Raw genomic sequence first — 11,481 nt, forward strand, 5'->3', positions numbered from 1 at the left:
TTACCCAGTGCCCAGTGCTCCTCTTTCTGCGAGGCGAAAGTGCTAACCACTCCGCCACCCCACATTATGGGACACACTTCTCGTAAGATGTATTATAAGCCTCTGATTCTACATATCACTCTGGAAATATTTCTCTCCCTCAACCGAATAACACAATATTTGTCGACGGAGGCATAACTGGGTCGGAAACAAGCAGATTAAAATCTCTCTACCCATTGAAACTTAAAAATAATATTGACACCCAGTGCAACGGCGTAAAATTGTTTTTTTTTTTCATTTTATGTTTCACGCGCTCACGACGCTGACTTGCTTTGCTATGTGTGACCGCGCGATGAGATTTCAACACGCGAACAACGAATTATCCTGAAAAGCGCAGATTGATTACGACAGCACTAGCTACGGATTTCCTTTGTAATCAAATAGTCTCTAGCCCATACATGTCTTATTAATGTTGGAAGTGTTACGTCGATTACTATTTAATACAACACTGTTTTATTTGTGACCTAATACCTTTAACATTCGATTTTTCAACGGAAAAATATATTAAGGAGAAAATTGCTTAAAGGGCCACACCGGCGTTTGAAAAATTCGGCCTGAAATAAGCACGTGATAGCTAATACGACCAATCCTAAATTGCAAATGAACCAATCAACGTGAGGTGTACCTTTAAGTACCGCCTTTTGGGTGAAAATGTAGCTTAAGCATCTTGTTTTGATATCAACGCTAACGACATCTGTTGAAAAAAAGAGCTGCTTCCCGTCGAGCCGGCACTGGTTTTACAAGTTTCCCTGTTCGCGTTTTCTAGCTCTAGCTTAACTTATCTAGTAGCGTTTGGCATCAGAGGGTTATGATGGATGAAATAGTAGTGTTCGTACGGGGACCCCGACCCCGACCCCGAAAACCCCCGACATTTTTCCGCGACCCCGACCCCGGGGGTGTTATGTTTCGGGGTTAATTTTCGGGAATGTATGTTTGAAGTTTGAACTTTGGAATTGGAAAAAAGCTTATTATATAAATACTATAGAATTTTTCATTTTGTCATTTTTTTTACTATAAACCTTCTTCAACGAAATTATTTGGTTCTTTTAGTTATAAATAAGCCAGTATTATTTTTTTCGATGGTAGCCTTACCCGATCCAAACAATTTTTTTGGGGGATAGCTTAACCCCGACCTCGACCCCGAAAACCCCCGACATTTTTCCCCGAACCCGACCTATTTTTTTTTCGGGGAAAGCTTAACCCCGATCCCGACTTAATTTTGACCCCGTACGAAGGTATGTTCCCATTTATCCCAATTTTACCTTCTCCCAAAGTTATCAGTTCTCCCAAAAACATGGTGTCCCATTTGTCCCAATTCCATTTCTCCGAACCGGAGTTCATTTAACCCAAAAATATGTATTCCCATTTTTCCCAACGATCAAGTTTCCCAAAAAAATGGATTCCCATTTCTCCCAACGATCAATATTCCCAAAAATATGGATTCCCCTTTCTCCCAATCATTATTTTCCAAATATATGGTAATTGCGCGGTTTTAGGTTAGGTTAGGTTAGGTTTACCATATTCATAGTATTGTGGTGAACATTTTATAACTTGAGAGTATAATTTGGGCAAAATTTGATGTACTTGCATATTAAAATAAAACTTAGATTCATGTTTATACCAAGTGTAATTTTGGGACAAATGGGATTTGGGATAACTATTTTGGGACAAATGGGATTTGGGATAACTATTTTGGGACAAATGGGATTGGGACACATAGGATTGGGGGAAATGGGATTGGGAGAAATGGGAATTGGGAGAAATGAGATTGGGAGAAATTGGAATTGGGAGAAATGGGATTGGGAGAAATGGGAATTGGGAGAAATGGGATTGGGAGAAATTGGAATTGGGAGAACTATTCTGGGACAAATGGGATTTGGGATAACTATTTTGGGACAAATGGGATTTGGGATAACTATTTTGGGACAAATGGGATTGGGACACATAGGATTGGGGGAAATGGGATTGGGAGAAATGGGAATTGGGAGAAATTGGAATTGGGAGAAATGGGATTGGGAGAAATGGGAATTGGGAGAAATGGGATTGGGAGAAATTGGAATTGGGAGAACTATTTTGGGACAAATGGGATTGGGACACATAGGATTGGGGGAAATGGGATTGGGAGAAATTGGAATTGGGAGAAATGGGAATTGGGATAAATGGGATTGGGAGAAATTGGAATTGGGATAACTATTTTGGGCGAAATGGGATTGGGACACATATGATTGGGGGAAATGGGGTTGGGAGAAATGGGAATTGGGAGAAATGGGATTGGGAGAAATTGGAATTGGGAGAACTATTTTGGGCGAAATGGGATTGGGGAAATGGGATTGGGAGAAATGGGAATTGGGAGAAATGGGATTGGGAGAAATGGGAATTGGGAGAAATGGGATTGGAAGAAATGGGAATTGGGAGAAATTGGAATTGGGATAACTATTTTGGGCGAAATGGGATTGGGACACAGGATTGGGGGAAATGGGATTGGGAGAAATGGGATTGGGAGAAATGGGAATTGGGAGAAATGGGATTGTGAGAAATTGGAATTGGGATAACTATTTTGGGCGAAATGGGATTGGGACACAGGATTGGGCGAAATGGGATTGGGGAAATGGGATTGGGAGAAATGGGAATTGGGAGAAATGGGATTGGGAGAAATTGGAATTGGGAGAACTATTTTGGGACAAATGGGATTGGGACACATAGGATTGGGGGAAATGGGATTGGGAGAAATGGGAATTGGGAGAAATGGGATTGGGAGAAATTGGAATTGGGATAACTATTTTGGGCGAAATGGGATTGGGACACAGGATTGGGGGAAATGGGATTGGGATAAATGGGAATTGGGGGAAATGGGATTGGGAGAAATGGGAATTGGGAGAAATGGGATTGGGAGAAATGGGATTGGGAGAAATTGGAATTGGGATAACAATTTTGGGCGAAATGGGATTGGGACACATAGGATTGGGGGAAATGGGATTGGGATAAATGGGAATTGCGATAAATGGGATTGGGAGAAATGGGAATTGGGAGAAATGGGATTGGGAGAAATTGGAATTGGGAGAACTATTTTGGGCGAAATGGGGGTAAACCCGTACGAACACTGAAATAAACACAATGGAACGTTAATATTTGCATTTTAATTTAATTTTACACCATTTTGTGTTTCCTCCATGGTAACCCAGAGAAATTACGACCAGATTAAAGCATCTCGGAAAAGCTTGGCGCCACCTAGACTCGTTTCGGTCGCGAATGTAAAAAGTGAATAAATACTTCGGGGTTATGGTATATTTTCTTAATTACTTCCGGTTGCATGATTCTTTTATTTATATATGTTAGCAGAAGTATATAAAAGGTAATTTACCGGAGAAGGATCCATCTCCTTATGCGGATAATAAGCGATTTTCAATAACCGCACCGCCATCTATCGGCTTTAAAAATAACTATTCGGATGGTACTTTTCACAACAAAAAGAGAACCTTAACTGAAGTCATAAGTCATTGAGGTCACGTTGAGCTAGGAGCAACAAACACAAGGAGAACGCAACTATCCTTTAAACACGCTAATCATCCGTTCGTCCAATGAAATTTGTACACAACACTGTGTTGTGTACAAATTTCATTCGACTAGCCTTTACGCTGATGGTTTACGGGCGGGGGGGGGGGGAAGACAATTACCGAATTTTTCAATAACGACGGCAGCAGGCGCTAAAGCGTCTAACCAATGAAAAATGTACACAAGAAAGTGCACGACTTTGGACGGGTTGCGTTATCCTTGTGTGGGGTGCTGTTGCTCCTAGCGTTGAGGACTGACGTCAAAGTACCATCCTCATCTGCTTTTTCGTCTAACTGCGCATGTGTCAGATATTTTTGAAACTCGCTTATTATGCAATACACTTCCGCTAATTTTTAAACCATTTGGATTGAAATTTTTACATTTAATATCGTCATATGGAGTTCGACAAACCGCTTCACGCCCCTTTATTGTCATCCCCCATTCTTCCAGTAACATCATTTTGTCGCCCCAAAATTGTCATATAATACCACTCCTTACCCTTTCTCCATGATTGAATAGTGCTGATTTGAAGGGTCAGACTCGGGTCAGACTGGGTCTCGAGCTCGAAAGCTCCTATGATTTTAAAACCACCTTAATAAAGGTTTTTAATTTTTAAAAATGCCACCATGTGTAATTCTTCTATTTTAAATTACCATAGTTAACGGTAATAGTTAGTGTAGGAAACTGTTGGCTCTGGTTCGCGTGGCATGAAGGATTTGCTACCACCCTCCTACTACCCGGCCACTTGGTTGAAAAGGCACGGAAATGGAGAAGCTTATGAATTTCCATCCAAAACGTTTCCGATGGTACGTGTGAACGTGGCTCTAGAGAGGTTAAATATTTGCCTCGTGAGGTCGTAACTTTCTATTCCTTATTTTCTATGCTATACCGGAAATAACGGACTAAATAATCCTTGTAAATAATTTATGTTTATTGAATAGTATATCCTCGCGTGTTATATTATTATAATTAATTACATTAAAAAAACACCTTTATTTTTAGTACTGGTATTTATCAAATTAGATTTCATTGGAAAACTGCTGAAGCTGAGATGTTGTTTGGTCCGAAATATGGTAATTTATTTTAAGAAGGGTGTTTTTGAGTTGGTACAAATTCGCATTTATATCCTGTTATTAACCTCACCTCAGGCTTCAAACTGTCCAATTCTTTGAACTTATCATTACACCGATTTCTGTTGAATTTATTTAAAAGATTGACGTACGGTGTTTTGAATTTTTGACTTAACTAGAACCAGGAGAATAGTGAAATTGCTTGTTTTTTTAAACTTTTAATAATTGAATATAATACGAATTTGATGCCCCGAAAGCTTATAGAATGCGGCTAAGCGTTTTTCTTTCTTCAAACTTTATAGCTTTGGGTAACTCTTTAAGGAAAATGAACATAGAAAACAAGATGTCACGGACATTTTAGTACACACAACCCCCCGGATGTTATAACTATATTTTAAACATTAAATTTAAATTTTAACCAATTTTCAATCATCTTGTACATAAACTTATTTAACCCAAGAGGAATTTTATCGAAAATGAATTTTTCGAGTTACCTGTTTTTGGAAATAAGGTAGCGAAACGAGAACACTTTAAAATCATTTTTAGACAAACCGAATTTTCCGAGTTACCTGGTTTTGGAAATAAGGTAGTGAAACGCGAACACGTTCATTTAAATTAATTTTTAGACAAACCGAATTTTCCGAGTTACCTGGTTTTGGAAATAAGGTAGTGAAACGCGAACACCTTCATTTAAATAAATTTTTAGACGAACTAAATTAATTTTTGGAAATCAGGTAGCCATGTTTTTTGGAGTTAGATCAATTGCTATGAAATTCAAATATCACAATAGTGCCTACGAGGGTTTTGAGGTTCCGCGAATTGGCCAGAAATCTCACTTAAAATTAAAATTGCTTAATGAAACCGAAAACGTAGTTCAGAAATGATCAGTACTAACTAATAATATAATTTTCCATCAAGTCGGTCTTATTTTATAAAACGTATATAGATCGCGAAAAACCACTTAAATAGAAAAATTATTACTTCTTGGGATCTGATTTAAGAAAATTAGTTTGGGATACCGAGGCGAAATGTAACGTCGAACTAGAAATCTTTGAAATTTATAACCCTAACTGGTAACACGGCGGCATCGGCGACACTGTACTTGAAACCAATACCTTGGATTATGTTTAAAAAGATGCCTCTAATGTTTGCCAGGTTTTCGTCAACCCAAAGGCTTTATTAATTACTTCAAAATTAACCACGAAATATTCCCCAAATTTTCCTATTGTTTTATTAAAAACAATGCTTAAAGACGTGAAAATATTTCTTAGAAAAAAATTATTTATCATTTATACGGAGAATATATTTAGAATGTATTTATTTAGGAAAATATTTTATTATACAAGTAGATACTTCCGATGACTGTTTTTCTAATATTGCAAACATTGTTCCCTCCCCTTAAGCCATAATAGTGAGGTTAAGCCAAACTGGAACTTTAACGGGCTAGCATCATTGTTGAAACGTCTCCCAAACCATTGTGGAGTGTCAAATAACGTCAATTGCAACAAAAAAACATTTCCTTATTCTTTTGTTGAATTTTTGTAGATTATAGAAATCTTGGGAGATATACAACGCATTCTTCTCAAATAAGAACAACTTTTAAAAATTCCTATTTACAAGAAAAGCGATGACAATACATTGCGCGTACATCAGCTAGCTCTTCCGAAGTCTTGGTCGATTTTAACGAAATACTTTTGCTCCATTTAAAAACATTGTGTCTATAATTATTTTACGTATTTGAATGGGTCCTTCTAACAATGTTGTAAGAGCATCCAATATATAATTGATGAAAATTCGAGTCTCATTCAATGGAGAAACCGGTTATTGATGTCCCCCTTTGTTAAACTATTTCACAAAAGAATTTGTTTTTCTAAAAATCATTTTTACCATACTTTAAATTATATTGAATAGTTTGAAAGTGGTTACGATTATCTCGACGCCCAAATAACATTTAGAACTACGATGAAATTGCTATAAAATTGCAAAATTTCGAAATGTACACCGTTAAGCTTGTTTTCCACTAGCGCACGTCATAATGTTATTTTCTTTACGCGCGTAAAAACGTTTGAACGTTTCAAAGCTGAGAAACGCGTCGTTGCGCGCGCCAGTGGAAAACAAGCTTAATAGTTTGAATTTCACAAAAATACATGGTATATTTTGAGATTAAATTTACAGAAATCTTTTTCGCTACGAAATATTTTTATAAAAACGTTCAATTTCCATTTACAATTAAAGTTAAAATAGGAAAAGGGAGCTATTTTGTACGTTTTTATTGCGATTTGCTTGCTAAGCTTAAACATGGCGACGAGGGAGACGCAATAATTCCGGTTACGTCACTAGACGGACTGCTGTACGAAGGGAGGAGGCTAGACTAAGGGGGGGTAGAACTACTTTCGGTTTCTCGTACGGCAAAAAAAATGAGGTCTTTTCAAATATTCTATAAAACCTTTAAAGAAGCCCGAGGATTGTATCATTTCTTAAATCGAGTTTCCTAGGAAAAGTTTGCAGCTTTTCTCTGTCTTTCTCATTTTAAACTATATCACTCTTATTTTCTCACATCTTTCTTTTGAATAAGGATACCAACATGGCCAAAAATGTAAGTTATATATTTTTTAGTTTTCGATGCAGTTTGACTAACATTTGTGCAATGGGTGACTAGGCCTATATCTTTTTTATCAATTTATAAACGCTTATAAAGTTTTTTGTTTCTTTTGTTTTATTTTCTTATCATATTTTATGCTTGTGAAACATTCGACGATAGAAGCATAATCCAGTTATGACCGGTTTTTGTTTTATGAACTCTTTTGGCTTTATCAGGCTCGGAATAAATTATTGGAATCTATTAGAACCGGTTTCGTCCAGTTTTAACGAATTTCTGCTAGTTTTAATATTGTATTCCCCTGATGAACTTGAAAATTAATAGATTGTGGAGTTAACGACAGTTTGAAATGTATGGTGATGTGTTTAAGAATGTCAGCATGGGTGGTGTATTATTTCGTGGAGTTTGGGGGAATAATGAACCCCCTGCTTGATATTTTTAATTCATTTCCCTACGTTTAAACTTTCCTTATTTAATTAATATTCAGAAAGCGTACTAGCGTAGTATTGATGATATCATACGAGGAATTGAGGTTATTTATAAAAATAAGACTAGGGTTATTTCCCGGTTTGGTTACCCCTATTTACGTGAGGTCAATTTAGGTGTCGTATATTTAAAGTTTATTGTAACTTAAAATTCGATTATGGGGATCTGAGAAGGAACTTTCGTCGCTAGTGCAGACTCGAGATCCTCCAAGCAGTCGCCGACTGTTATTCTATTGACAACAATTTAAGTGTTTATTTCATTGGTAGTCTTGACAACAAGCGTTTATTTTATTGGTAGTCTTGACAACAAGTGTTTATTTTATTGGTAGTCTTGACAACAAGCGTTTATTTTATTGGTAGTCTTGACAACAAGTATTTATTTTATTGGTAGTCTTGACAACAAGCGTTTATTTTATTGGTAGTCTTGACAACAAGTATTTATTTTATTGGTAGTCTTGACAACAAGCGTTTATTTTATTGGTAGTCTTGACAACAAGTATTTATTTTATTGGTAGTCTTGACAACAAGTATTTATTTTATTGGTAGTCTTGACAACAAGTGTTTATTTTATTGGTAGTCTTGACAACAAGTATTTATTTTATTGGTAGTCTTGACAACAAGCGTTTATTTTATTGGTAGCCTTGACAACAAGTATTTATTTTATTGGTAGTCTTGACAACAAGTGTTTATTTTATTGGTAGTCTTGACAACAAGCGTTTATTTTATTGGTAGTCTTGACTACAAGCGTTTATTTTATTGGTAGTCTGGACAACAATTAAGTGTTTATTTTATGGGTAGTCTTAATAACAAGTATTTATTTTATGGGTAGTCTTAATAACAAATATTTATTTTATTGGTAGTCTTGACAAAAGTGTTTATTTCATTGGTAGTCTTGATAAAAAGTGTTTTATTTTATTGGTAGTCTTGATAAAAAGTGTTTATTTCATTGTTAGTCTTGAGAAAAAGTGTTTATTTCCTTGGTAGTCTTGATAAAAAGTGTTTATTTCATTGTTAGTCTTGAGAAAAAGTGTTTATTTCCTTGGTAGTCTTGACAACAAGAAATCAGTTTGCTTAGATTACCTCTAGCTCTGTCACGCCACTAGCCGCTAAAATGTCTTCTTAGGTCCCCATTTCACTTTTTTTGTTTAAATGCTAATTGAGTAATTTCGTAGCGTTTTGCTTTGGCAGCTTTTCAAACTCAGTGCTCATTTTAAATCCCCCATAACGGAAATGTAATTATTCAATAGGTCTGAAGACTCCCCCCTTCAATGTTTTCATCAAACTCATCTTTTATCCGTATTCACTAAAGCGATTATTGAGATTTTATAGCATATCTTTGTTAACACGGTTCACCTTATGAAAGACACTTTACTTCCGCCGTATACAAGCGTTAATAACAAGTCAATGTTTACAGCATTTTTATTATATACATGGTGATTTTAATCAATTTATCTTGCCCGCCCTCTCCGCCTTGTGTCGAATTTAATCTCCATGATTTTATTGAAATAAGAATTTTGTATTGAGGATTTTGACAAGTTGACAAAAACGCATCAAAAGAAAAGACTTTACAATTTGTTTAGCTTTTCCTCTTGTGTCAACTAACCTTCAATCCGGCTGAGATCTCGTTTTACCGGTTGTAAAGTTTTCTTTTTCGGAAGTGGGGCACCCACATTTTCGCTTAATTTTTGTTTTTCATCGTATACATTTCTCCAAAGATAATCTATCCCCTCCCAATAGTTTGGAATTCGTGCTATTTTAGAAGCGCCAAGGCCCTCGAGGCATCTTCGTTAACGAGGCTTATAAATGCATTTCCTGGTTAGTAGCTCTCAGAAACAGTTATTTACAATTTGACACATTAGCTTATATCACTTTTAATAACAGATTTTTGATAATTAGTTTTTGAAAGCGAGAACTAACCGTAATACCTAATTATCAATTAAGAATATTATTAATTTTAATTAAACACGTAACGGCCAACACGAGCAGTCATGAATTTCCGAATTTTCGTTTTTTAAGCAGACATTTTGTGATTTGTAATAGGAAATAGCAAATCATCTGTTTAGCAGCTAGATTATGAACTTCTCTCCGTGGGTAAACTTAATAGGCTTAAAATTGAAAGTGCATGATAACTGCAAAAGATCTATTACAATATCCAGAACAGTACTCAAATTATTTATGATAATACTTGATAGATGGCAATAGCGTCTCTATTTCGTAAATATTGAAGGTTAGCAATAGAAATCGGAAGACGCAGTTCAGCCATGGACATTCTAAGCGGTTTTCATATTCCTAGTTCTAAGCCTATACACTCTTTATTGCGGTATTTTTTTGGAGGACATTGGGATTTTCCCCATTTAGCCCCCATTCCCCATATCCACCGACCAAAGTCGTATAAAAGAGGGGGTTGGGGGGGAAAGGCGCGGAAAAGTGTGTTTATGATTCTGTTAATCAGAGCAAATTTAAAACGTTAGAAAAGTGTATGAGATTTCTATGATTTCTAACCAACAAACAAAATGTTATTATTAACAGGAAACTCGGCTGCTACCTCCTTATATCGTCTGTTGGATGGTTTTAGCGTGCATCACCACAGTTTACTCTGCTGGTATTAGTTTGGGTGGATTGTCTCTGTCTATCGGAAGCGGCGCGGACAAAGGATGGCATCCAGCGCCGGCACACGGTTGGGCTTCCGCCCCAGCGCCGGTTAAGGGATGGGCACCGGAGAAGCCAGCTCCGTCCGTATCGATTTCGCTTCCGAAACCCAACATTGGTCAGCTTCTGGCCATTCCACTGAAAGTTCTCAAGTGGAAATTAAACGCTTTAGGAAATCAACAAATTTCCTTTCGTTTTACATTACCGAGAATCAGTGTGAAAAAGGAAGAAGCCCCAGCCCCTTGGAAATCTCACCAACCACAACCCTGGGCCTCGGCACCAAAAGCGTGGGCACCTCCACCACAGCCCTGGACACCTGGACCCGCACCACCGTGGACTCCCGCTCCTCACGGATGGAAAACGGCCCAACCGGAAGTCGTTTGGAAAAGTCAACCGGAAGCTTGGAAATCCGAACCCCAGGGGTGGAAAGCCGAAGCCCCTAAGGGATGGCAGCCACCCTCGGGCTGGAAACCACCTCAAGATTGGAAGCCGGAAAGCAACAACGTAAAATATAAGAAGTAAACTTCGCGTTTAAAACTTGAATCAACCATTCATTTACATCAGACCACATTGTTGTAAATATAATTATGTTATGGTTATTTGAATATGGACCGTGTCATTATTTGTAGGACATTGTTTCATCCCAGTAAAGAAACTAGATTACGGAGAGTAATAACCGCTATTATCATACCTAATTCCAGTTGTAATCAGTTAATACCTACACTAATTTCTTTCAAAGCACGCAATAACGGTATTTTAAGTGATTTTTCTCGACGGATAGATTGTTCCTAATCATCCATGTGTGGGGGTGGTCTAGTAAATAAAGGAGGAGCGCTCTCTTATTACGAATGTTATTTCTGTGACCCTAAAATAACGGAATTGTTTCACGTAGAAGCTTAATAATTCTAGTTGTTATTACATATTTTCTTGAATTTATTTCTCGAACCGGGGCCTGCCGATTTAGCAAAACATCAAGATTGTAAGAATTCTGGCTCTACTTCGCAAATAAAATTCTTGTGAAAGAAAATAGAGGAAGGAATAGAAATAGGCATTTCTATAAAGTAACATTGGCCTTATTGTTTAGATG

General features: G+C 37.0%; 1 protein-coding gene across 1 annotated transcript; it reads left to right on the forward strand.

The window, feature by feature from the left end:
* The first annotated feature begins 7,156 nt into the window (after positions 1–7,156).
* LOC149951903 (uncharacterized) lies at positions 7,157–11,131 on the forward strand. The gene is made up of 2 exons (XM_090170149.1): positions 7,157–7,257; positions 10,275–11,131. The coding sequence occupies exons 1-2, from the start codon at positions 7,246–7,248 to the stop codon at positions 10,914–10,916; spliced, it is 654 nt and encodes a 217-aa protein (XP_090026275.1). The 5' UTR covers positions 7,157–7,245; the 3' UTR covers positions 10,917–11,131.
* Positions 11,132–11,481: the final 350 nt, after the last annotated feature.

Source organism: Leiobunum rupestre, chromosome 3, assembly GCF_980474605.1.
Source record: "Leiobunum rupestre chromosome 3, qqLeiRupe1.1.hap1, whole genome shotgun sequence".
Taxonomy (NCBI): domain Eukaryota; kingdom Metazoa; phylum Arthropoda; class Arachnida; order Opiliones; family Sclerosomatidae; genus Leiobunum; species Leiobunum rupestre.